Source organism: Aedes albopictus, chromosome 3 (assembly GCF_035046485.1).
Source record: "Aedes albopictus strain Foshan chromosome 3, AalbF5, whole genome shotgun sequence".
NCBI lineage: Eukaryota > Metazoa > Arthropoda > Insecta > Diptera > Culicidae > Aedes > Aedes albopictus.
Window position 1 is genome coordinate 28279077 of NC_085138.1, and position 27064 is coordinate 28306140.

Here is a 27064-nt window from a genome sequence, read left to right on the forward strand (position 1 = left end):
CGGTGGTTCCTGAGGGATTGAGTCTACTTACCAACTCCGGGTCCTCGCTTCTTGCGACACGCCACGCAACAGCAGCACAGCAGGACGATTCCTCCGAGGACCAAGACGAAACCTCCGACGCCCATGTAAACGTAGTTGGGCACCTCACCTGTGCCGTCGTTCGCCTCGGACGCTGCGATGACCGAAGGGATCACCGGAGCGACCGTAGGCGGTTTCAAGGTTTTGCCGGTCCAGATGGAGCTGAAGTCGGACGCGGCCGCAGCCGTGAAGGACTGCAGCTTGAACTCGTAGGACGTCCCAGGTTCGAGGTGGTCGATCTTGAAGTGCCGTGCCGTCGGGGTGTCCACCGTGGCCTTGGAGTATTCGCCGGCCGTAGTGGCCGGTCGGTAGTACACGTAGAAGCCGTCGATGGGGTGCGGCAAGTGCTGCGGGAACTGCCAGTGAAGGACGATCGCGTGTTGCGATACGGACTCGGTGCGGGTCAGAGTTGGCGCAAGCAGATGGTTTTTGGGGCCCAGCTGGGATCCTCGCTGCAGGTGGAACTTGCCGGACGCGGCACCTTCTTTGTTATCGTTGTTGGAATACACGGCCACGATCCGGAAGCGGTAGAAGTGATCGGATTTCAACCCGTTGACCTCGTACGACCGGGTGTAGGGAGCGATGTCTTCGTTCTCGGTCATCCACTGTGTGCGGGCGATGTTACGGGAAGGATCGCCGAGCATCCGGTATTGGACCTTGAAGAACTGGATCGGAAGGCCGTCCGAGGACGGCACCGACCAGCGTACCATTACCGATTCGTCTGATAGGCGGGTGATGTTCGGCCGGGATGGCGGGATCATGACGACTGTATGAGGAGGTGCGAAAAATCGATCTTGTTATCACAGAGTAGGCTTCTAGTTTTGGCTGTCAGAACAATGCCACCCAAAAAGACTGGCAAATCCAAATCTCCCGCAAAGTCCAAGAAACCCCCGAGTAAAAAGGGAAAGAAGGGTAAGAAAGGCAAGAAGCAAAAGGTGGACAAAAATCTCCTGTACTGCGATGACAAACATTTCGATCCAAATCTGGCGATTGTCACGGTGGAGCATTGCTTGAAGTGTCCCATCTACCGGGAGATGGCCGAGAAGATCTTCGCTGATATCTGCCTTGCTTTCCCGGACGTCAAGTTCAAACTTATCCGGAACGACTTCGATCGCTTGGAAGCCCGAGAGGGCGCCTTCGAGATATTCCTAGCGAAGAACTGTCGACTACCCTCCGAGCTCTTGTGGAGCGGCATTGATCGAGGACCTCCCCGCCGAGAGAAGATCCCGTTGGACATAACCCCATTTATCCCAGTGATCGAAAAACAACTAGACCTTCAGAACAATACATTAGCATTCTTAAAAACTCCGTATACTTACGATGTTTGTGTTTCTTTCCGCCCTTGGGTCGCTTTCCGTTGTGTTCATTGCCCTTAGGGCCGGTTGGGACCGACCCGAGCGGTGCCGTTTCCACGCCTCCGGGTATCTGTTTCGGGTTGACCTGCAGCAGGTTGCTCTCACTCACCTCGCCGACCTCATTCCTCGCGAAGCACTGCACGATCCCGGCGTGTTTCTTCTCCACCGACTTGATGAACAGCTTCGATCCGTTGGACTTGATCAGCCGGTCCCACTTGGTGTAGTCGCCGTTGATCATCCAGTAGATGTCCGGCGTTGGGGAACCCTTGGCGATGCACTCCAACTCGAGGCTCTCGCTTTCGTTGGTCAGGGTTGATCGCGGCGGTTCGACGATTCGCGGGGCTTCCAGGACCGTGAGCTTGACGGTGTGGATGAGAGAGGGCTCGACGCCGTTGTCCAAGCGACACACGTACTCGCCTTGATCGTCGGCTGTGACTTCGGTGAGCTGAAGTCCGTACGGGAGCACTTGGGAGCGATCGCCAAGGGCTTGACCGTCCCGTCGGAACCAGCTAGCCCGAGGGACGGGATAGGCTACACCGGGGCATTCGAGCAAGGCGGTCGCCCCGGGAGTTACGGAGACGTTCTGCGGTCTGTAGATGGCCTTCGGGGCTGATCGAGCGGTGTACTCGACGAGGATCGTGGTCTTCTGGGGCATTTTGAGCTCGTTGCCGGTGATGGAGTTGATGGCGGAGCATCGGTAAGTGCCGGAGTCTTGAGGGGTGATTTGCGAGAGGATCAAGCCTCCGGTTGGCAGTTGGGGAACATTCGTTGGGATGGCCATTTCGTCCCTGGGGGTTTGGAGAAGAGATGGTTAGACGGATGTAGATGGGAATAGCGCAGAATCTTACTTGTAGTAGCTCCAGATAGCTGGCGGGTTGGACACTACATCGCCACACTTGATGATAATACTATTTCCTGGGGAAATTTTCAGATGCTGCTGTTGGATCGGGGACATTACCCTCCGCATTACCGATGGAACTCGATCGGTTCGTCCGTTGTGCGGCGTATCACTAAGACTACTGCTACTGCTTCGCAGTGACCCGTAGCTGCTGCCATAGCTGCTTCCACTGCTGCTGCTGCTGCTGCTGCCACTGCTAATACTGGATTCCAGGCTGATCGAGGCCAGAGTCAGTCTCGCGGGGATTGACGCGATCGCCGAGGCTCCGAACCACGCTACGCACTGATACTCACCGATCGTCTTCGAGTTGACGTACACGTGCAACTTGGAGTTGCCCTCGACGGTTGTGACGTTGTGACCCTGTGGGAAGTCGATAGTTGACGATTTACTATTGCCATACATAGAACTTCCAAGCAATCAAAGGTTCAGACATTAAGGTACTGTATTAGCTGAGCGGCTTGCTTAAGGCTTTGAAAGCCTAACGAAACTTTCTCGAAAAGCGTGTAGGAACAAAAAGTTATTTATGCAACCCAAGGGAGGCTTCTTAACCATGATCAGGACCATTGTAAGCAGCTGACAAGCTGCTTAAGAGCTTAACAACGAGCCCAGCTGAAACTCTTGTGCAGAGTTTCAATCTAGTGCAATATAAGCGTCTTAAATAGCTTGGAAGCTATTTAACCCTTTGGAGCCGGAGGGGTCAGTTGTTCTAAAAGCTGAATTTGGATGTGGGTTACGTTGATATGTATTCATTTAGCCTTCGTCAAGAATATCAAAAGGTGTTTTACATTCTGGGATGTTCTAGGTGTTCCAAACTGTCCTATAGTTAAGTCCTTCAAATCCACAAGAGTAATTTTATGTATTTTCGCCACAAATGATAGCATTGCATAGCCTACTGGGATCCGTGAAGCTGTTGACATCCACAATGTCATTTATAGACACTATAGGGATATTTCAGGCCAGCCAAACTACCTTGGAGTTCAGAACTTCAAATCTACACTCGTAACAGTAGTTATATCTGTTATACTGAGTAATGTTGCATAATCAACCGCAGTTACTGGACGGACCAATCTGAAGTTTACTACCTTATTATAAACCATTGGGACATTCAGGGTCGTCCAAACTGTTCTATAATGAAGGCCTTCAAATCTACAAGAAAAACTTTTTTTTTTTAATTTTTATTTCTGTTTATTTTAACTTTTGCTAATTCTACACTTAAAAAAATATGTGTTTTCGGCATAAATAATAGTATTGCATAATCTGCTGGGATCCGCGAAGCTTTTGAATTCTCAATTGTCATCTAAAGGCACTACAGGGATTTTCCAGGTCAGCCAAACTACCTTGGAGTTCAGAACTTCAAGTCTACACTCGTAACAGTAGCCATATCTATTATACTGAGTAACTTTGCAAAATCAACCGCAGTTACTGGACCAATCTGCAGTTTACTACCTTATTATAAACCATTAGGACATTCAGGGTCGTCCTAACTGTTCTATAATGAAGTCCTTCAAATATACAAGAAAACTTTAAGTGTTTTCGCCATAAAAAAAAATAGTATTGCATAATCTGCTGGGATCTGTGAAACTCTTGAAATCTCAAATGTCATTAAGATACACTACAAAGATATTCCTGGTCAGCCAAACTACCTTAGAGTTTAGGACTTCAGGTCTACACTCGTAACAACAGCCATATCTGCTATACTGAGTAACGTTGCATATTTATCCGTGGTTACTGGACCAATATGAAGTCTACTATTTGTTTATTATAAACTTTTGGGACATTAAAGATCATCAAACAATCCTGAAGTTTGACTCTTGATAGTAACAGTAGTTATTCTCACCATTAACTTTAGACTGTAATCTGTAATCCCACTGGCATATCATGAGTCATTTCAAGATGGTTTGGCATATTCCAGATCAACAACACCACTTCGTAGATCATGGCTTCACGTCTACACTTGTGATGATAGCTTTTGCCACTACGTTAAGTAGTGTTACATAATCCAATGTACTTACCAAAGTAGTACCAAAGAGGAACAATAAGCTTTGTTATATATTTTTGGGATATTATGGGCTACAGTTACTGTTGCACCCGTAGACTTTATTAACTAAACTCAAAAACAGATTGGATGACCTAGAATATCCCGACTGATCTGATACTGTCTACTGAACTTTCAGAAGACTTACTGGACATGATAGATTAAAAATCGTAGGTTTGTATAATGAAAGAAGTGATCGTTACACCCGTAGACTTTAGGTTCTTAACTCAAGAGCAGTTTGGATGACCTAGGATATCCCGACTGATCTGATATTGTCTATTGAACTTTCAGAAGACTTACTGGACATGACAGATTACAAATCGTAGGTTTGTACAATGAAAGAAGTGACCGTTACGCCCGTAGGCTTTAGGATCTTCACTCAAGAGCAGTTTGGATGACCTAGGATGTCCCGATTGATCTGATATTGCCTATTGAACTTCCAAAAGACTTACTGGACATGATATATTACAAATCGTAGATTTGTATAATGAAAGAAGTGACCTTTGCACCCGTAGACTTTAGGATCTTAACTCAAGAGCAGTTTGGATGACCTAGGATATCCCGACTGATCTGATATTGTCTATTAACCTTTTCAGAAGACTTACTAGACATGATAGATTACAAATCGTAGGTTTGTATAATGAAAGAAGTGACCGTTACACCCGCAGACTTTAGAATCTAAACTGAAGAGCAGTTTGGATGACCTAGGATATCGCGACTTATCTGATACTGTCTATTAACCTTTTCAGAAGACTTACTAGATATGATAGATTACAAATCGAAGGTTTGTATAATGAAAAAAGTGACCGTTACACCTATAGACTTTAGAATCTTAACTCAAGAGCAGTTTGGATGACCTAGGATATCCCGACTAATCTGATACTGTCTATTGAACTTTCAGAAGACTTACTGGACATGATAGATTACAAATTGTAGCTTTATATAATAAAAGAAGTGACCGTTACACCCGTAGACTTTAGAATCTAAACTCAAGAGCAGTTTGGATGACCTAGGATATCCCGACTAATCTGATACTGTCTATTAACCTTTTCAGAAGACTTACTGGACATGAGAGATTACAAATCGTAGCTTTGTATAATGAAAGAAGTGACCGTTACACCCGTAGACTTTAGGATCTAAACTCAAGAGCAGTTTGGATGACCCAGGATATCCCGACTGATCTAATACTGTCTATTAACCTTTTCAAAAGACTCACTAGACATGATAGATTACAAATCGTAGGTTTGTATAATGAAAGAAGTGACCGTTACACCCGTAGACTTTAGGATCTAAACTCAAAAGCAGTTTGGATGACCTAAGATATCCCGACTGATCTGATATTGTCTATTGAACTTTCAGAAGACATACTGGACATTATAGATTACAAATCATAGATTTGTGTAACAAAAGAAGTTACCGTTACACACGTATTCTTAAGGATCTAAACTCAAGAATAAATTGGATGACCTAGGATATCCAGAGAAAAATCTGTATAATATCTGTATATATCTGTATATAAAAGTTCAGAAAAACGTATAAAAACGGCTTCAAAGGGTTAAGATGCTCCTCGGAACTTTACGTAGCTTGAAGTTTCTTGTTAGAATACTTTAACTTCTTAAGCAGCCTGAAAGCTGTGGGAAGCGAAACTTTTGTGGTTCCGTGAACTTGATCAATACTTACATTTCTGCTCAAGTAGACATAGTCGTCCCGACTGCCGGCAGCGTCCTGCGGTCGAAACCTCCACTCCAACCGCTCCGGAATCAGATTCAGCTCACACTCGAAGAGTACCTCGTCTCCGGCCGGTGCCGTCGTCGACTCCGGCGACCGGATCATGTAAACTCCTAAACTCTTTGTACTACCGCTATTACTGCTACTGCTACCACTACTGCTACTACTACTGCTGGCACCACTGCTTCCTGAACCTGGCAGGGAAACCGACGAATGATGTGAAGAGTGCGGCATGGCCTTGACCACTGCCAGCAGCGGACAACTTATTACTAGGGCGGCTGCGAGCAGCAAGGAACAATGGCTGACCATCCCGGTCCCAGTAGGCCTTCGACGAAAGTTGTGCCTTCGATGGGGTGCGGTGGTACCATGGCAACCCTCGCTTCCACCTTCGCTAACGCGACCGGCCTTGCACGTCGCCATTGTTTCACTGAGACGATCTTCGATACTCGTTCCGAACATTTTCGATCACGTCATTACCTGCAATGGGAGGAAAGAGAACAAGAAAACCACATGAAATCTCGATAAGAGTAAAAGAACAAGCGACCAACATTCCGGGAATTCCATTACGTTCGACATGCACGCAAATCCCCTGGACGTGGACACGCCAAGTAGGCTGTGCCGAATCAAAACATGTCGTCTAGCCCTGCAGCGCGTTGCGGCCTTTGCGGCGATCGTTCGCGGCAATCGCGATCGATGCTCGCACGCAAGGTCTATTTATTGGCATATTCGAAACAAGCAAAACAAAAAACTCCTCCGGGTCCATGACCAACAACTAGGACCACGGGAACAACAGGTAGCGTGTGCTGGGCTACCTGACGCCTCATCGCCTTTTAATTTATATTGCTGGTCCTCGTTCAGGGTTGTAGGATGGTTGTAGCACGCTTCAAAGGCCGATCCCGACAGAGCAGAACTACCCTCGCTCGCGGAGGCTAGAACTTGTCAAAAACTTCACCGGAGCAGCTCAGTTCAGGACAAGAAGGGGGGACAACCAGATGGGAATGATTTAAACATACACCATAATACGCTAATTATAACGAAGAAGATGGCGGGCGGCGCGCGCGGAGAAGATGAAAATCGAGTTGAGCCGGCTTACTGTGTGATCGGAGATTCCGATTCCGCGACAAGTGGATAATACAATAATAAAAACCAACAACATAGTAGGCATGTTGGTTCAAACCCCAGTTAGTAAGGGAAGGGTGGGACCCGCAGGGAAGCAGCGGAAAATGATAATCAGAAACATGATCGTAGTAGGCAAAATAAACTCGCGCAAACCACCACCGCAGCAGGCGCAGAGGTCGAGGAAGAGCTCGCGTGTTGTGCGTGTGGACGCGTCCAGTAAGTCCAACGATGACGCTGGTGAAGTGAAAGGGCTGCGCGGGGATAGAGGAACTTGTTTATGGTAATCTGGACGTTTAGCACACGATCTAGCAGTGCTGGCTGCTGCGAGACAATACAATCCTACTCAATGCAGACTTGTGAGCATCAGGGTTTGGCTAATCCCGTGATAAATTGTGAGGAATTATGATGATCGTGCGGGATACGCCGAAAATGGGCACACCGAGAGCAAGGTGTTGTTTTCTGGGGGATTGTCATATAGTGATAGTTAAGATAAGTTTCAAAAACTATGTTTAACCCTTTATAAGGCAGTGGCAACTATATTGCCACCTTATACACATATTTTTTTCTGTTCGTTTAGAAAATTTTTACAACTTCTGTTTTAACTGATGGACACATTAGGCCTTTGTGAACACTCATGATTTTTTTTAGCCATAACAAATATGAATGGGCTTTTTTAGATCAAAATGTCTCTCCAAAAACATCAATTTTTGAGTGCATGAAGTTTATAAGCTCGAAATTCTGTTATGGTGAGCGAATTGAAAATCGAATGATGGGGAATGAAAGGCCTATGTTCCCTTTACTTGTGGACAAAATTTCAACTTGATTGCTTCATTATTATTAGAAACTCAGCCTTTTGAAAAAATGTACTATAATAAATGGGCATGTACTAAAATTGCCATAACGTCCAAAATAATTGACCAATCGAGTTCAAATCCACACAAGTAACTCATGAATATTAGGGCAATGACCTGTCAAAAAATCAGCATGATTGATTAACGCATCACAAAATAACAACATTTTAAACTTTGTTGACAAAAAGTTGAAATTTAGACCAATTTTTTTCATACAAAATCGACCATCGAATTTTTTGAAAATAAAAACGTTTTTGTTCATTACACCACGTGTACTTTATATTCCAATGTAGAACGAGTGAATTGCGTGCCTGGTTCTCTCGGCCTTATAAAGGGTTAAGCACAGACAATTTTGACAGTCGCTATTGAAGGAAGTTTGGAAAGAATATTGAAATAAATACGAGAAAGTCAAAACATGAGTAAAGGAATAAGGTCCTAGAAATCCCTTCATATTTTTTAACCTGCATTTTAAAGAAATTCCCTAATTACTCCGGTAGTTCCAATCCCGAAACTTCCCAAATGATCTACTTCTTCTTTATGGCTCTACGCCCCCACTGGGACTTGTCCTGTCTCGCTTCAAGTTAGTGTTCTTTGAGCACTTTCACAGTTATTAATTGAAGGTAATTTTTTGCCTGCCATTGCATGAATTTGTATACCTATTGTGAGGCAAGTACAATGATACACTATGCCCATTGAGTCGAGACAATTTTCCCGACCGGAACGGGAATCGAACCCACCGTATACGGATTGGCGATCCATAGCCTTAAACACTAGGCTAACTGGAGACCCCAAATGGTCTGCATATGAATATGTTTTCCTTGTCAATATGATGAATATGAAACACGGTTTGGCTCAAGAACAGTTCATCGGATCTAACCAGAGAGTAAAAAATTCGAAGATTGAAAGTGAAGATTGACATTCTCATTTTTTCATTCGCGTTTGGCCACATCCATTGTCAGCTGAATGCCTCTCTTTTTTCATTCAATTCTCTGTCACGAATATTTTTTCGCACGTCGTAAAATCACAGACAAACAGACATACTACTCAAATCGAAATCATCGCACGATTTAACGGTCATTTTGAAAATAACGTGTGGTTCGGACTGTGCTCGCATGTGTCATGGTAGCGCGGCTGTGCCTACATCACTTCTCAATTTTGGAGAGAAATGAACGCGACGCCGATCAATGTTTACATAAAATGACTCAATCATGAACCTTCATTCATGTTATATGAATGGATGACGCCACGAGGGAGTCGTCGCCTGCATAATTGCTACACCGAGCCGAGGGAAACAACACCTGCAAATGAATGCTTCGGATTGAGCATTATAGAGGGTGCTAGTGAGATGCCAAACGATGTTTTTGAAGCAATTTTCTTCTAAGTAGTATGTCTGTTTGTCTGTGGTAAAATGTCCAATTTCTGCTAACAGACGCACAATCCGACTTAATGGACGAATAGAGTAATAATTAATATTCTAATTAACTACTATACACAAGTTTTGAGGAGATTAGAAGTATAATCGGGAGTTACGGTCCAGTTATATTTCTCAGTGAAAATTGTCAGTGACAGAAAAATGAATGAATAGGTGAAAAAATTCATTCACCAAAATGAATTTTATTTTGATCCCTCAGTTGAGAATTTTCAAATTTCACGTTGAATTTCACTCATTGAAAATGAAAACTTTAAACTCTGGATCTAACAATTAAGAATTTACTTCAATATTATCGAGAATGTAGTATGCATCATTTATGTTAGGAATCTGAAATGTCATCAATTGTAATAACTCTGTTGGTCTTAGTGTGATTATTGAAATGCAGAATGTGTTCGTACTTATATTCGTTTAAAAGAAATAAATTTTAGAAAATTCTTAGGCGAACCCCAAGGCGAAATTCCTAAAGAAATACACGAATGAAAAACACTTTAAAATAGTTGGGGGATTCGGTTTCTTCGAAGCACCAAAATCCAACTTTTCAAGAAACTTTGAAAAAGAAATGAATAAGTACAAACTTTTGCTAATCAACAATGTCCAATTTTTGTGAGACGCGAATCTGGGTGCTTGCCAAGGGTACCATGAGGCCACGCTACTCAATTCAAAATTGTTACACCGAGTTCGCTGTAACAAAATGACCATCATCGCTTTCAACACATTTCCCCATCGAATTTTAACATTACAGGTTGCCTGCTATATCGAGCTTGCTTACAATTTTCCGTGTAAGAAATTCTTTTATGTAAAATCGAATGAAATGTACGGAAATTTAAACGTTCTAATATTTACGTCAAGTGTAGTTTCAGTATATGTATGTTCCGGCATAACTCTGGAATGCGTCAATCAATTACAATCAAATTTGGCATACATATTCCTTAGGCTGTCGAGGTGGTTACAGGGGTATTGGAATTTAAGATGGCGGTGCACGTTCCACGATGGCTGCCAAAATTCCAGAATGTATTTCGGCTTCGGATACTATGCAATAGTATCAATATGCAATAGTAGAGTGTAGTTAAAAAATATGGCTATCTATTGATAGGGTATGATGAGTAGAACTCAAAAATAAATATCCGACGCCATTTTTGAAAACCAAGATAGCGGACCATGATCCAAGATGGCGGCCACGGAATGGTAGTTAGAGCTATGATACCATGCTATATGGGTACTCAGTTCAAAATTGTTACATCGAGTTCGCTGTAACAGAATGACCTCCATCGCTTTCAACACAATTCTTCATCGAATTGTAAAATTATAAATTGTCTGCAATATGGAGCTTGCTTACAATTTTGCGTGCAAGAAATTTTTTTAAGTAAAATCGAATGAAATAAAATGGAAATTGAAACGTTCTAATATTTACGTCACGCGTAGTTTTCAGAATTTCTTTCTGTGTATCTATCGGTTGAGCTCCATCAGTGAAAGTGTAGATGATAGGGTAGGGTCTATCCTAACCCTAGATGGTAGAATGGAGGATAGTGTAGAGCGTATTGTGAAGGATTAGGGTAGAAGGTAGGATGTAGGATAGAGTAGAGCATACCGTAGAAGATAGGGTAGAGGGCAGAGGTAGGATTGAGGGTTAGGATAAAGCGTAGGATAGGTTTGAAATTGAGGGCGGAGAAGACGAACAGGTGGACGGTAAGACGGTAAGGATTAGATAAGGTGAGATTTTCTCAAGATACCTTCAGGAATTCTTTCCAGGATTTCTTCAGATTTTCTTTCCTGAATTACTGTGGGGATTGGTCATGAAATCTTTTCAGGGATTTCTGCAGAGATTACTTTAAAAAATCCTGAAAGGATTCTTTTAGTTATTCTATTTGGCATTCCTTCAGGGATTGAACTTTTTCCAAGATTATTTCCGGAACTCCTGCTTATATTCCATTAGGGATTCCTCCCAAAAAGGAATATGAAAGAATAAGGATTTCTGCTGAGATTTCTACAGGTAACCTAAGATTTTTTTTGGAATTTGTGCCGGAATTTCTGATGAGACTCCTTCAAAAATTGTTTCCAAGTATTTTTCAGGGATTTCTTTAATAATCCCTTCCGGGATTTCTTCTATGTTTCTTTCAGGGATTCCATCCGAGATTCCTGCCATGATTCCTCTAATGATTCCATCAGCTATTCTCTATGAGAATCCTTCAGAAATTTAGTTATCCCTCATCTAGAAGATCTTGAAAGGGTTCTTTCAGAAATTCCTGCCGGCATTCCTTCATGGATTCCTGCTGAAATTACTTCGCAGATTCCTCCTGGTATTCTTTCAAAGATTTCTACTATATTCAGAGAATCCTAGTATAGCTTTTTTTTAGGTATACGTGCCAAGATATCTGCTGGTATTCCTTGAAAGATTCTTTCAGTCGAGTTTCCAGCTATAATACCTCTCAGGATTCTACCAGATATGACTCCAAGTTACAGACATGTATGTGTCCCAGTATGCCTCTAGGAAATCCTCCCGGGATTCATTTTGGGATTTCTGCAGGGAAAATCTTTAGAAATTCTTGAAACTGACAAATATTCTAGTCGGCATTCCTTCAGGGATTATGGCTGAAATTCTTTTAAAGATTCCATCTGGGATCTTGTAAAGGATTTCTTTAGGGGTTCCTGCTACACATTTCGCTGTAGCAAAATGAGCTTCATCGCTTTCAATACAATTCTCCATCGAATTGTAAAAATACAGGTTGTCTGCAGTATTGAGCTTGCTTTTAATTTTGCGTGCAAGAATTTGTTTCAAGTAAAATCAAATGAAATTAAATGGAAATTTCAACGTTCTAATATTTACGTCAAGTGTAGTTTTACGAATTTCTTTCTGTGTAGGATTGCTTCAGGAATTCCTCCTTGTACTCCTTCCACAGACAAACAGACATACTACTTAGAAGAAAATTGCTTCAAAAACATCGTTTGGCATCTCACTAGCACCCTCTATAATGCTCAGTCCGAAGCATTCATTTGCAGGTGTAGTTTCCCTCAGCTTGATGTAACAATTTGGCAGGTGACGACTCCCTCGTGGCATCATCCATTCATAAAACATGAATGAAAGTTCATGATTGAGTCATTTTATGTAAACATTGATCGGCGTCGCGTTCATTTCTCTCTCAAATTGAGAGGTGATGTGGGCACAGCAGCGCCACCATGACACATGCGAGCACAGTCCGAACTACACGTTATTTTCAAAATGACCGTTAAATCGTGCGGTGATTTCGATTAGAGTAGTATGTCTGTTTGTCTGTGCTCCTTCGAAGATTCCTTCAGGGAATCTTGTGGGAGTCTTTTAGGTATTCATGCCAGGATTCATGTTATGGTCTCTTAAAAGATTCTTCTCGGTTTTTTGACATTCCTCAAAGGATTTCTGTAATGATTCCACCCGGGATTTTTTCAATTTTTCTTCCAGGGAGTCCTGTCGAGCTTCTAGCCTTGATTTCTCCGAGGATCCCATGAAGGATTCTGAACGGTATTTCTTTCGGGATTTCTTTTGTGACTTTCAGAGATTTCTCCCGGGCTTTCTGCAGAAGAACTTCTTCCAGCGTGAGTTACAGCCTTACAACTAATGAGAGTAGGAGAATAATAGAAAAATAGAGAAACAGAGAGAAACATGCTTTTATATCTCCGATAAGCCCACAGACAAACAGACATAATAGGGGTAATATCCAATTTCCGTCTAACTAAGCACCGACCAATAATGATGGAGTTTCTTTTTTGCACCTCGCCTAATGCACAGAGGGAAAAATAGGTATGAAACGCTAATAAATTCAATATCTTTCCTCGGAGTGGATGGAATCGAATGAATTTTTGACACACACTGCAAAAATCTCTATACACTCAGAAATAAAAGTATACACGGAATTACTATTATTTATGCATTTTGTACCCGCATCTCTCTCATTCTCTTTCTGTTTTCATGCAATCTGCCGTTTAGCCTGGGTTGAAGCGATATGATTTGTCAACCCAGACGAAGCAGCGGATAGCATGAAAACAGAAAGAGAGTGAGAGAGATGCGGATACAAAATGCATAAATAATAGTAATTCCGTGTATACTTTTATTTCTGAGTGTAGTTTCAGATAAGGAGGGTGTCATCCGCCGCACGATGCTGGAAATCAGTGTATTGAGCTCGTTTTACCCCGCGCTCTCTCTCACACACCTTTTTGAGAAAACCCTCACACTTAAAACAGAATGCCGAGATCGGTTGTGCGAATCTCGGTTAAAGTTCATTTGCTGAAATCTCGGCTAAACGTTTGACGTTTAATGTTTGATGCTAGCGGTACCTATGGGTGCTGCTATGAATAAACTAGACTTTTTGCTGATATCTCAGTTAAATTGTGATTGCCGAGTGCTCGGCTGTGCGAATCTCGGCAAAAGAATGAAAATTAGCCGAGCTCAACTGAGTGTGCTCATTTATTCCCGACTGGCGTGCAAAATAAATGGCTTATTTAACTCGTGTTTGTGTAGAAACTTCCATAGTATCGGAAATTTGACATAAGATTGGTCCTTCTCTTGTCGATTGCGTTCCACTCCGGGCGAAGATGCATGTGAATATTTAGGAATAGGGGATATCGGGATTATCTGAAGATATTCCAATGTTTAATGTCATGCGGTGAGCCAAACCAGCTCCATTTGGTTCTACGGAAGTTTTTACACCGACACGAATTAAATAAATCATTTATTTTGCGCTCCAGGATTTTTCCAAAAAGGTGAATATGAGAGAGAGTGGGTTAAACGGGCCCGATACACTGTTTTCAAGCATCGTGCGGCGAATGACGCCCTCCTTATCTGGAACTGAAGAGATTTTTGCAGTTTGTGTCAAAATTTCATTCCAATCCATCTACTCCGAGCAGAGATATTGAATTTATTCGCGTTTTATACCTATTTTTCCCATTGTGTAATGTCTCATGGCCAATTTGGTATCAATTACTAATTTATAAACTAGCTTCCATGTCATTTTAAAAAAATATTGTGAAAGAACTAAAATTTCCTTAAAATAATTAGATTGAATAATTGTCCCTCGAATTCTGTTGGCGTCTAATCCACGTCTGTTTCGGGCCCAACCTGAAGTCAATTTTACACCTTCTACATGACACTATGGCACAGACAAACATACACATTACATAGAAGACATTTGTTTCAAAAACATCGTTTGACATCTCACTATAGCACCCTCTATAATGCCCAATCCGAAGCATTCATTTTCAGGTATTGTTTCCTTCGGCTTGATGCAACAAGTTAGCAGGAAACGACTCCCCCGTGGCGTCATTCATTCATAAAACATGAATGAAAGTTCATGATTGAGGCATTTTACATAAACATTGATCGGCGTCGCGTTCATTTCTCTCCAAAACTGAGTGGTGATGTATTTGGCCGAACGCCATTTAGCCGAATGCCGTTTGGCCGAAAAAGGTATGATGAACTTAAGTCATCATGCCGCTGTTTCCTATATCCTATAACTCGAAAGAATAGCCTATGATTCAAAGAAGGAAAACTCTCCGACAAAAATATTCTCAGTTTCAACGCCAACTAATCCCTTGATGGTAAAACTAGAAAGAATAGCCTATGACTGAAAGAAGGAAATATTTCTGATGATCATAATGACAGCTAGAACGTTATTCATAGTTTGCCCACGCCTCCAAATCCTATGATTAAAAATTCGGCCAAACAACCCTTTCGGCCAAACGACATTCAGCCAAACGGCATTCGGCCAAATGGCCGGACACCCAGCAGTCCTAGTCCGAACTACACTTTATTTACAAAATGATCGTTAAATCGTGCGATGATTGCGATTCGAGTACTATTTCTGTTTGTCTGTGACTATGGTGCATAGGATGATCAAAAGTTTTGACCTGTCCGTGGCCGAAAGTCGAAAAATCAAATCGAATATTGTGTTCGAAGTACGATTGAGCAGAAAGCTTAAAAGATGATGGAATAATGACCAGACATTTTTGCCCACCAGAACTTAATACCAAAGACAAACAGACATACTATTTAGAAGAAAATTGCTTCAAAAACATCGTTTGGCATCTCACTAGCACCCTCTATAATGCTCAATCCGAAGCATTCATTTGCAGGTGTTGTTTCCCTCGGCTCGATGTAGCAATTTTGCAGGCGACGACTCCCTCGTGGCGTCATCCATTCATATAACATGAATGAAGGTTCATGATTGAGTCATTTTATGTAAACATTGATCGGCGTCGCGTTCATTTCTCTCCAAAATTGAGAGGTGATGTAGGCACAGCCGCGCTACCATGACACATGCGAGCGCAGTCCGAACCACACGTTATTTTCAAAATGACCGTTAAATCGTGCGATGATTTCGATTTGAGTAGTATGTCTGTTTGTCTGCGTTAATACTTCATCACAAAGCAACGAATAAATCTTCCTATGTGGTCGTGAAATACAATGATTTGTGTGCAGAAAATCCACGCTCGCATTTGCTTGCACCTACCCTGACGAAGACAACTTGTTGTTCATATTTTACCGCCGGGAAAAAACGATTTATTTTATAATTTGAACAGCTTATTTTGCTACATTCTGCAGCAGTGAAACCCAAGTGCCGCAGAGCTTTTGTGGAGTGTGAATTGAAGGTTGCTTCAACGAGTGAATCTGGAGATATGAAAATGCAACGGAGATGAAGAATAATTCGGCTCCTTTGGTGCGGTTGGCTTCGGCATATTGTTTATTTGACTGAGTACCTTTCAGATTTATTAAATGTAATAAATTTTTCATATAGGTTCATATAGCTTCCTAATGGAATTCTTACAAGCGGTGATTAACGGGGTAAGCTTCTCAATTGACCATAGCTTATAATAACAAAACGATACTGTAGTATCCCTCGGTTAACTATAATTATGGTACCAACCTTTATGTACCAAATCACTTTTTTATAGCTGTTGGCTTCTTTAGTCTACGCCAACGGAAGTCGGTCTCTTTCACCATCCGAGGGTTGGACCGATCAGTCGATCCTAAATTCACTCTTGCATATCCGTGTAAACTAGCGTATCTAATAATCAATAAAGTTAATAGTTAGCAGTATTGTGTCCGCGTGCAATTATTGCTTCTCCGAAGCCATAGCAACTTGGCGACGAGGTAAAACGGTAGTAGTGCGGTAGTGAATAGTCTCGCGTAGTGTATTGTGTTGCGCCGTCGGTAGAGCACGTGTTAGGAACCTAACCTCAAATGTCGAACAGTGACGAGCAAGAGGACAGTGCAAGTGGAACAACGTCGAAAACAGTGAAGATGGAAGGAAATGCTGCAGCCGCCGCTCCAGTCATCCGAGCTGGCATGTTCGGTCAGATAGAGCCGTTTGTGGTCGGGGAGAATTTTGTGGAGTACATCAATCGTCTAGAGATGTTCTTCCTCGTGAATGATACTCCGGACGACAAGAAAGTCCCGGTGTTAATCACTGTCGCTGGTCCCAGTCTCTACACCGTCTCTGTGAGGCTGTGTGCACCAGAAGACCCCCGAACCAAGTCCTACCAAGTCCTGGTAGATTTGTTAAAGCAGCATCTCGCACCCACAACCAACGTGGTCGCCGAAAGATATAAATTTCGGAAGTGCGAGCAACATTCGTCCCAGTCCATCACCGATTTTATAATCAACTTGAAAGCAACGTCGCAGTCCTGCAAATACGGAGATTTTCTATCGGACGCCCTCCGTGACCAGTTTGTTGCAGGGATTTATGACCAAAGTCTACGGAAACGGTTGCTCACGGAAGCTCAGCTGACGTTCGACAGTGCTTGCTCTCTTGCGAGAAGCTGGGAGGCAGCACTCAGTCAAAATCTGGAGATGTCAAATCCAGTGTTGTCGTCGTCGAGAATCGCAGCAGTCCAGCAGCATAGCAGAAAACAGCAACCCAAGCGAGGCAAACAGTCTAGTGACCACACGTCATCGAACCAGAAGTCATGGAAGTCGTGTTTTCGCTGCAGTCGGCAGCATGATCCAGCCACGTGTCCTGCACAAAGTTGGACGTGTTACGCGTATGGCAAACAGGGGCACACATCGAAAGTTTGTCAGTCCAAGAAGTCGTCATCGAGTCAAAGTCAGCATAAGAAGGCCAGAGGAACAAATCGTGTAGCGAAATTGTCAGAAGCATTGGAGGTCCTGCGGCTGAATCTATTCGAGATCCCGAAAGCATCGGTACCAGCGTCAAGCGTCGACCATCGTACCGGTGAAAAGTCCAGTGTCCGGAAACATCGCCCTTCCGGCGATAAAGAGGCCCGTCCAGGCGCCTTGAACCGTCTAAACCAACCGGAATTCGTACCCCTGGTGTGCGAAGGTCAACGTCTCGAATTTGAAGCCGACTGTGGAGCCTGCCGAAGCGTCATCTCGGCGGAAACTTACCAGAATCGTTTTTCAAATTGTCCACTAGTTCCTACTTCTCAAGAGTATATTTCCGTTTCAGGTCAAACCATTCGTCCAAAAGGCAGCGTCACCCTCCACGTTGTCGCCCCATCGGGAGTATCCGGCCGGCTGAGCCTGATAGTGATTCCCACGGACCGCGAGATGAACCCGCTTCTGGGCCGTGATGGCTTGGATCTCATCTATCCGGAGTGGAGGAGGATCTTTTCCGATAAGTCCGTAAGTAGCCTACAACCGTCATTTGAATCGGAGTTAAGGACGAAATTCCCTAAAATCGTGTCCGAAACCGCGAAGGATACAATTACCGGTTTTTCCGCGGAAATCGTTTTAAAACCCAACGCGACGCCGGTGTTTCATAAAGCGTATTCGGTACCCTATTTGCTTCGCGATAAAGTCGAAAGTGGACTAGAGAAGTTGGTCTCAGAAAGAATTCTGGTTCCAGTAAAAACTTCTCCATGGGCTAGTCCAATAGTGAGCGTCCCAAAGAAAGATGGCACAGTGCGCATTTGCCTCGATGGCAAAGCCACTCTCAATCGTTATGTTACCGCTGATCATTACCCTCTTCCAAGAGTGGATGATATTTTGGCCAAAGTGGCCAACTGGAAGGTCTTTTGCAAAATCGATCTTTCAGGTGCATATTTGCAGGTTTCGCTGTCAGAAACGTCTCGTTTGATTTGTACAATCAATACTCATCGCAGATTATTTAGTTTCACTAGGATGCCATTCGGAATCACATCCGCCCCCGCGATATTTCAGTCGATTATCGACCAGATTTTAGATGATACACCAGGAATTGCTTACCTGGATGATATAATAGTAGGTGGATCGTCCATAGACGACTGCCGAAGAAACCTTTTCCAAGTGCTACAAAAGCTCAACGATCACAACGTCAAAATCAACCTGGCCAAATCACGATTTTTCGAAAATAGTATAGACTATGTCGGCTATACTATCACAAGCGATGGTATTCGCCCTAGCGAATTGAAAGTCAGGGCAATACTCAACGCCCCCGCACCCAGTAACGTTGCTCAATTGCAGTCTTACCTGGGTTTACTTAATTATTATCACCGATTTCTACCCAATCTGTCGATTGAATTACGTTCCCTATACGACTTGTTAACAAAAAACTGTCGTTTCGTTTGGACTTCAAATTGTCAAGATGCCTTCGAGAAAACCAAGTGTCTTCTCTTAGAGAACAACTTGCTTGAACCATTTGACCCTTTGAAGCCAATCATCTTAGCTGTCGATGCCAGTTCATATGGTGTCGGGGCCGTCCTTTCACATTTGGTGAATAACGTAGAAAAACCTGTATGTTTTGCTTCCTCCACCCTCACACCTGCTCAGGCAAATTACGCCCAGGTGCACAAGGAAGCTTTGGCGGTCGTGTTTGGAATCACCAAGTTCCACAAATACCTATACGGAGCTAAATTTACTTTGGTGACCGATAACACTGCTATAAAGGAGATCTTCAATCCGTCCAAAGGTACCTCAGATATCGCTGTGGCCAGATTACAGCGTTGGGCTCTACAGGTAGCAGGTTATCAATACGTCATCGAGCACCGTCCTGGTAAACTCATTAACCATGCCGATGCCTTATCCCGTTTACCATTACCCGAGAATAATGACATTAAGCATGTCAGTCTCGGTATAAAATGTCTTGCAAATGCTCCTAGCATTGTGAATCTCGATCTTGTCCGTTCCCATCAGAAGTCAGATGAACTTCTGTCAAAAATCTACAAATTCGTCCAACATGGTTGGCCGAACCAAGTAGAACCTTGTTTGAAACCGTATTCTACTCTAAAATCACATTTTGGAATAGATGATGGTGTGCTTTATTTCGATGACAGAGTTGCAATTCCCGAATGTTTGAAGTCTGCAGTCATTCGGCAACTTCATTCTAATCACGACGGAATCGTTAGGATGAAAATGTTGGGTCGTAGTTACGTTTGGTGGAAACACTTAGACAAAGACCTCAACAATGTAGTCCAGCAATGCGTTGTTTGCCAACAACGACAGTCAGTCCCTCGTGAACACGTAGATTCGTCCTGGTTAAAGTGTGAACGACCTCTTCAAAGGATTCACTTGGACCTGTTCCATTTTGAGAGTAATGTGGCTCTTATCATTGTCGATGCTTTTTCTAAGTATATTGACATTCGTCTGCTAAAGTCCAGTAATAGCCTTCAAGTCATCGAACAAGTTGAGTCGTTTTTTGCATACTTTGGAATTGCTGCAGAAGTGGTCAGTGACAATGGTCCTCCCTTCAATTCAGAGCTATTCGAAACGTTTCTTAGCGTGAATGGGGCTAAAGTTTCAAAATCACCCCCATATCACCCACAATCGAACGGGTTGGCCGAGAGAGGCGTACGAACCGTTAAAGATTGCCTGAAGAAATACTTGCTCGATGAAAAATGCAAACCGTTATCATTATCGCGTAAAATCAATCGGTTTTTAATTTCGTATCGTAATACTCCATGCACGGTTATGAACCGTACACCGTCGTCCATGCTTTATTCGTATACGCCGCGAACGTTAGTAAATCTCGTTAACCCACGAAAGGTTGAAATCGAAAGCGTTTACCCTAAAAACGTGGTTTCTACTAAATGCGTACCGTCAACTAGTTCGAATCATGCGGTGCAATCGACGAAAATGTTTACTGCCGGTGAAAAGGTATTCTATCGGAATCATTTTAAAGAAATCGTTCGTTGGATACCCGCGGTCGTTTTGCAAAAGCTCAGTCCTTTAACTTATTTAATTAACGTTGACGGTAATGTAAAAATGGTTCACGTTAACCAAATTCGGCATTCGGACTTGTCGGACAAGTTTCATCCCTCCATGCCGATCACGCCTAAAGCTCCGCAACCAGCAGAGCAATACGATGAAAGCAGTAGCGATGACACCGACCAAACCGAAGAATCGATCGAAGCGCAGCCAGACGGTGGTAACCAGAACCAGCCGCAATCAACTGTGGTAGTCGCACCGAGGAAGAAGTCCCACAGGAAAGCGCCTAAAACCAGGCAACGTGTGCATCAATCTCCGAAGGTGCGTCGTTCGAATCGATTAAAAGGACAGCCGAGACTCATGTACCCGAAGTGAATCGATGAACATTGTATTTCTCTGTACCGTGATGATCAATTCACCTAGAGATAGAAAGAAAAGTATTGTAATTTGTTAAATCAGAAGATTGTAACGTTAGAAATAAGTGTTTGTTGATTCTTTTGTAAACGAATGTTTAGGCGGGAGAAATTGTAGTATCCCTCGGTTAACTATAATTATGGTACCAACCTTTATGTACCAAATCACTTTTTTATAGCTGTTGGCTTCTTTAGTCTACGCCAACGGAAGTCGGTCTCTTTCACCATCCGAGGGTTGGACCGATCAGTCGATCCTAAATTCACTCTTGCATATCCGTGTAAACTAGCGTATCTAATAATCAATAAAGTTAATAGTTAGCAGTATTGTGTCCGCGTGCAATTATTGCTTCTCCGAAGCCATAGCAGATACTAGCATTAGAAACAAAGTAAAACATTTCAAAAACACAATCATAAAAATCAACTGGGCATGATATTTTGATGCTGCCAAAAAAAATCAACTACAATTCCTCGTTTTCATCCACTTCTCGGCATTACACCCGAAAGGCACAACAATAACAATAATAACAACACTAAAGAGCGCACCCTGGATAAACGAGCCCCACCGAAAAAGCGTGCAGCAGTATGATAAAATTTAAATTACAATATTTATTTATGCAAATTGATCTTCAACGATCGTTCCCCTGTTTCTCCCTGTGCTGAGGACGATCATAAACGCGCTGCTGCCAGAGTAACCACCCCTGCTGACTTCCACCGAACCAACAACAACGGACGAAAATCAACCTGTTGTCCAGTCCGGAACATCTACAGACGACGACGCATTCAGCGGCGATGAAAAATGATCTTTTCGCGCTCGAGTGCTGATCAGATACGACGAGCACACCGTGCCGCGCCTTCCTCTTTCCTTTGCGCCGCCTCTCTCACATTCCAATCCACTTAATCAGCTCTACCGGTCGGTGGAGCGGTGTATGCTGACCATCGAATGACCGGCATAGCAGTTGTCGGTTAGGCCCCCCTGTGGAGTATTTCCGCGCACGAGGGTCATTAGGCGCGATTTTGGAGGAGGTTTCGATGCCTTTCTTCTGCATATCTTGCATTTTTGTGTTTTCTTTTTAGCGATAACTAAGCCTCTACTGCTACCATTACTTTTGACCATTACGATGTGCTGACATGTCGATTGCAATCTACTACGAGACTACCCCAAAGTAATGCCTATACTCCCTTCTGAAGCAGGAATTCCAGATGACAAGTCTACAATTTGAAGACATTTTAACTTCTATAAGGACATTTATTTTCATAAATACACTAGCTGTCCCGGCAAACGTCGTACTGCCTGCCTACTGTGTTTTTTGACATGCAACTCCATAGGGAAGTCTCCCGCGAAGGTATCTGTATGGGAGCCCCCCCGTTCCAGAGACCGGTGAGGTCTCACACCATGCTAAGAACCTTCCCCGGTCTCAAACCCCCCTGCATACAAAATTTGAAGCCGATCGGTTCAGTAGTTTCCGAATCCATAGCGGTCAGACAGACAGACAGACAGACAGACAGACAGACAGACAGACAGAAATTCATTTTTATATATATAGATTTTGAAAAATCCATAGAATTAACGAAATTTTTTATTGGTATTTCGCAATATCCAGTACTACGTTAAATGTTTAATTATTTTTCCACAGGATCATTGAAACCCTTGAAATATCCTGTAGGAAATCCTAGAGGGAAACCCTGGGACAACTTGTTTTCCTGGATTTTCCTGGATGAGTTCGTGGAGAACTCCCAAATAACGGAATCCTTGAAAAATCCTAGAATTCACCTCATTGGAATCTTGGAATCTCTGGTTGAATTGCCTGGAATGTGTTCAAAAAGAAATATCTGGAAAAAATCGATAAGAAATTCCAAGAGGAATTCCTGGTGCAGAGGAATTCCAAAAGAATCTGTCTTGAGTGAATTCCTGAAGGATTCCCAGGAGAAATGGCTGAAGGAATTCCTGGAGTAAGTATTGTAAGAATTCTTGATTGAATCCCTGAATAAACTCATGAAGAAACTGCTGGAGGGATGCCCGAACGAACTCCCGGAACAATTTTAGGCAATTTCTTGGAGAAACTCCAAAACAAATTTCTTAGAGAAATTCCTACAAAAAATTTGGAAGGAGATCCCTGATGAAATTCCTAGAGAAATCCTTGGATAAGTCCTAAAACGATCGTTGCAGGAAACCCTTGAGGCATTCCCAGAGAAATTTCTATTTTTGGATGAATCCCTGAAGGGCTTTCCGAAGGAACACCCTTGGAAAACTCCTAGAAGAATCTCTGGAGCAGTTTCTTAAGAATGCATGGATTGGATAACTTCTTGAAGAATTTCTTGGAGAAAAAAAAAAGACTCAAGATAGGTTCCTGAAAGAATCGCAGGACGAATTTCTGCAGGTATTTCTTTGCAGGAGCGGCAGGGGGTATACTTGAAGGAATTCATAGATGATTTTTTGAGCAAATCCGTGGATGAATTTCTGAAGGGTTTCTTGGAGACAAATGTGAAAGAATTCTTGGATGCCTTCTTGGAGAAATTCCTATAGAGCATTTATGGACAAATTCCTGGCACATTCCTCGAAGAATTCCTGGTGGTGTCCGTGTGGAAATCCCTGGAGCAATTCCTGAAGAAATCCTTAGAGGAATCCTTGAAAGAACTCCTGGAGAAATCCTTGGAGAAATGCCTGAAGCAATCCATGGAGAAATTTCTGGGATAAAAATCGTAGGAGTGTCGCTGAGTTAATTCCTGGAGGAATCCTTAAGAAATACCAGGAGGAATTCTTAGAATTTCGGAGAACTCCTGGAAGAATTCTATTACAAATAAAAATAAATAGAAAAAAGCATAGCCCACGTTGGATGCCGTGTTACGAACAAATAATTGTGGAACCTATAAATGTTCTATTTTGTTTTTCGTTACAAAACATAGATATAACATTAAAAATGCACAGTTAAAAACAACATCACGAATTCACACTTACATCACAAAACATTCCCGGCTATTCCCAAATGAATGACAATTTACGCCCACAGGATGACGAAGTTTCATTTATTGGTTTTGTTCAATCAGTCAATCCTGGAACAGTGTTTTGTTTGGCTGATTGCATTCTCGTTAACGGTAGTCCTGTTCAATGAAGCAGGTTGAACATGGGTGAAGTTGCTGCATCCTGCTCTTCCCCGTTTGTTGTCGGATGGGTAAGATCAGGATGAGCTACTTCGACAATGTTCAACCTACTTCATTGAACGGAACTAGTATTTGTTCTACTTATATTCATAGCATGATTTTGTCTAGGAAAACTAATCCTAAAAGGGCCACCACGAGTCGGGTTTAATGCAAGACGGCTGCATTTTGATGTCTCTGTTAGGAAACGGTTGCCTGTCTTGCAGTTATTTGTCACCAGAAATGATCTGAAAGTATGCAACCACTCCGGTTGCTAGGGCGGTATTCTTTCTGAATGATAGAAGAGCCCTATAAATGCTTATTAAAATTAATAAAATGTTCACAAGTTAAAATCTAACATACAACAGAAAAATAAAATTGGTAACAATTCCTGGAGTATCCCTGGAAGAATCCATGGAAGAATTCCTAAAGTAATCCCTGGATGAATCCCTAGAGATATCTTTGAAGGAATGCCTGTAGGAATCCCAGAAGGAATTTCTAAAGTAATCTCTGGATAAATTCCTTGAGGAATCTCTGGGAGAATTCTTGGAAGAATTTCTCCTGGAGGAATCCATGGAATAAATTCCGAGAGGAATTTCTGGGGAATTCCTGGAGGAAACCCTGAAGCAGGGTTCCTGATTTCCACTTTTCATCTTCTTCCCCATTCGAAGACAGTCAGCAGCGAACGGTTGTCGCTTGAGTTCGTGTGTGTGCTTGTCAGCGACGACAGCAAACTCCGGCGAACGGTGGGAAGTCACGGCCTCGCTATAGTAAAGAGAGGCGTCAAGCAACGCGTGTAGCTCACTTGAGCAGAAACTCTTGGACGCGTCAAAAGACGCGTGCTATGATATAGTGAAGAGTTTTTGCAAGCTACTCTTGCATTCTTTGCCAGCTACAATTTACTGCAAAACATTTGAAAAGAGTTTATTTTTAAATCGTTAGGCCGGAATAAATATTAATTTCATCTTTTGTCACAGCGCTCTTGGATTGGTCAAGGGAGGGTGGGGGGAGGGGAGGGGGGGGGGTGATAAATAAATGTAAAAATTAAAAACTCGTCAGTATTCAAAAAAAAATTAAAAACTTTCTAAATTATTCAAAAAAAAAATTTAAATATTTTTATCTCCTCGAACCTTGGAACTTGTACGAATTTTTTTTTTATTTCCCCCTTCAAGAATTTTGGAAATTTTCGAGGGAAAGGGGGGTGGTGACAAAAGAAAAAAAAGTAACATTTGTTCCGGCCCTAAAATGGAAAAAAATGTGATTCAAATATTTTTCGCCGCTTATTAGCATCTCATATTGAGCTATTTAGCATAAATTACTGGTGTCTCAGGCAGAGTGATGACACAAAAAATGAGGATCTTTATGAAAAAAAACGTAACGGATGGATCAGGAGGAAGATTTAAAAGCTCGATTTTGTGTTACGTAATGAATGGAAAATATTTTCGAAACCCAAAACTATATCTTTCCGGTGATGCGGAACCTACTGAAATTGAACGCCAGAATTTTTTAATGCTATTGTATCTCGATTTGTATACCTTTTGGCCTTAGGGTATTTTCTAATGTTAAGCTTAATTTTAGTTGAGCCGTTTCTGTCAAAATCAATCAGTGTTGATAGCGGTTTTCTCGAAAACACGGGCGAAATCAGAGCTTCCACATCAATAGCCATTTTGATGAAAATCAAACACAAGCGGCAAAAGCGTCCACACGCGCGTGAAAGCACTTGACCGAGTGGTTGGACGCCTGAAAAGACGCTTTGCAACGCGCTCACTATTGCCGTTTTTCTTTTTGAACCTGGGTTGGAACTGGATTGGCGGAAAATGTGTAAACAACCAACGTCAAACAAAGTATGACAGGTATGTGCGTCTTGTCAAATGTTTTCTAGGTACGCTCAGCAAAACAGCTCACACGCGCATACACACTCTCTCGCACACTCCTCTCTTTACTCTTAACTATAGCATCGCCCTCACACTTGGAAATTATTCATTCGTCCACATTCGCATCGCAAGCGAATGCGATTCGTGAGTGATGCGATTGATATTGTGCATACGAATTATTGATGTTTTCGAATGATTTTCTTTGCTAATCTAGCATTTCAGCGACAATACAGTAAAAATGTATGCATTACATGCAGAAATTCTCTTCTACTTATGATAATAGCCGCTTCGATCGTTCACCAGTATTCTTCACCATTCGCCATTCATTCATTCGCTTGCGATCCAAACTGCGACGAATGGCAACGAATATTCATGTCAAGCAGCTGGCTCATCGCTTCCCACTGGTGATGGGGTTGCGTGTTTGATCACGACGATACGTTTGCTGCATCTTTCTCGATTCGCTTCAGCAAAGAGGAGTGAATATGAATGGAGTGAGGCGAATATACCGATCCTTGCCCTGAAGTAATTTCTGGAAAAATATCTATAGGGATTTTTGGAGGAATGCCCGGAGAAATTCCTAGAGGAATCCCTGAAGAAATTATAGGAGATATCACAGGAGAAATCATTGGAGGAATCCCTAAATGATTCTCTGAGGGATTCCCTGAAGAAATTCCTTGAAGAATCACTGGAGCAATTCCTGGAGGAATTTTGGAATCTCTATGGAAACATTTGGGTAAACTCTAGAAGAATTCCTGGAGGAATCCCTGCATAAATTCCCGGAGGAATCTGCGGAGGAATTCTTTGCGGAAGCTTTGAAAGGATTTCTGGAGAAACCAGGGAGGAATCCATAGAGAAATGCGTGGAGAAATTCGGTTTTCTGGAGGAATTGCTAAGGGGATCCCTTAGCCATTCTTGGACTATTTCTTGGACAAATATCTGGATGAGTGCCTGAAAGAATTCCAGTAGCAACTCCTGAAGGAATCTTTAGAAGAGTTCCTGGAGGAATCCTTGAATGATTTTTTTAATAATCGCTGGAGTT

The 27064-nt window shown here is 42.6% G+C and overlaps 1 protein-coding gene across 9 annotated transcripts in view; it reads right to left on the reverse strand.

Annotated features, from left to right (window-relative positions):
- Positions 1-27064, reverse strand: part of LOC109426167 (interference hedgehog-like) — a 282604-nt gene that overhangs the window by 13777 nt on the left and 241763 nt on the right. For all 9 annotated transcript variants that reach the window (XM_062860332.1, XM_062860334.1, XM_062860330.1 and 6 more), the window contains 4 exons: positions 6047-6571; positions 2282-2691; positions 1398-2221; positions 32-844 (listed from right to left, as the gene is read on the reverse strand). In XM_062860332.1, coding sequence (XP_062716316.1) covers positions 32-844; positions 1398-2221; positions 2282-2691; positions 6047-6553 — 2554 coding nt within the window. In that variant the 5' untranslated portion in view covers positions 6554-6571. The remainder of the gene's footprint in view (positions 1-31; positions 845-1397; positions 2222-2281; positions 2692-6046; positions 6572-27064) is intronic.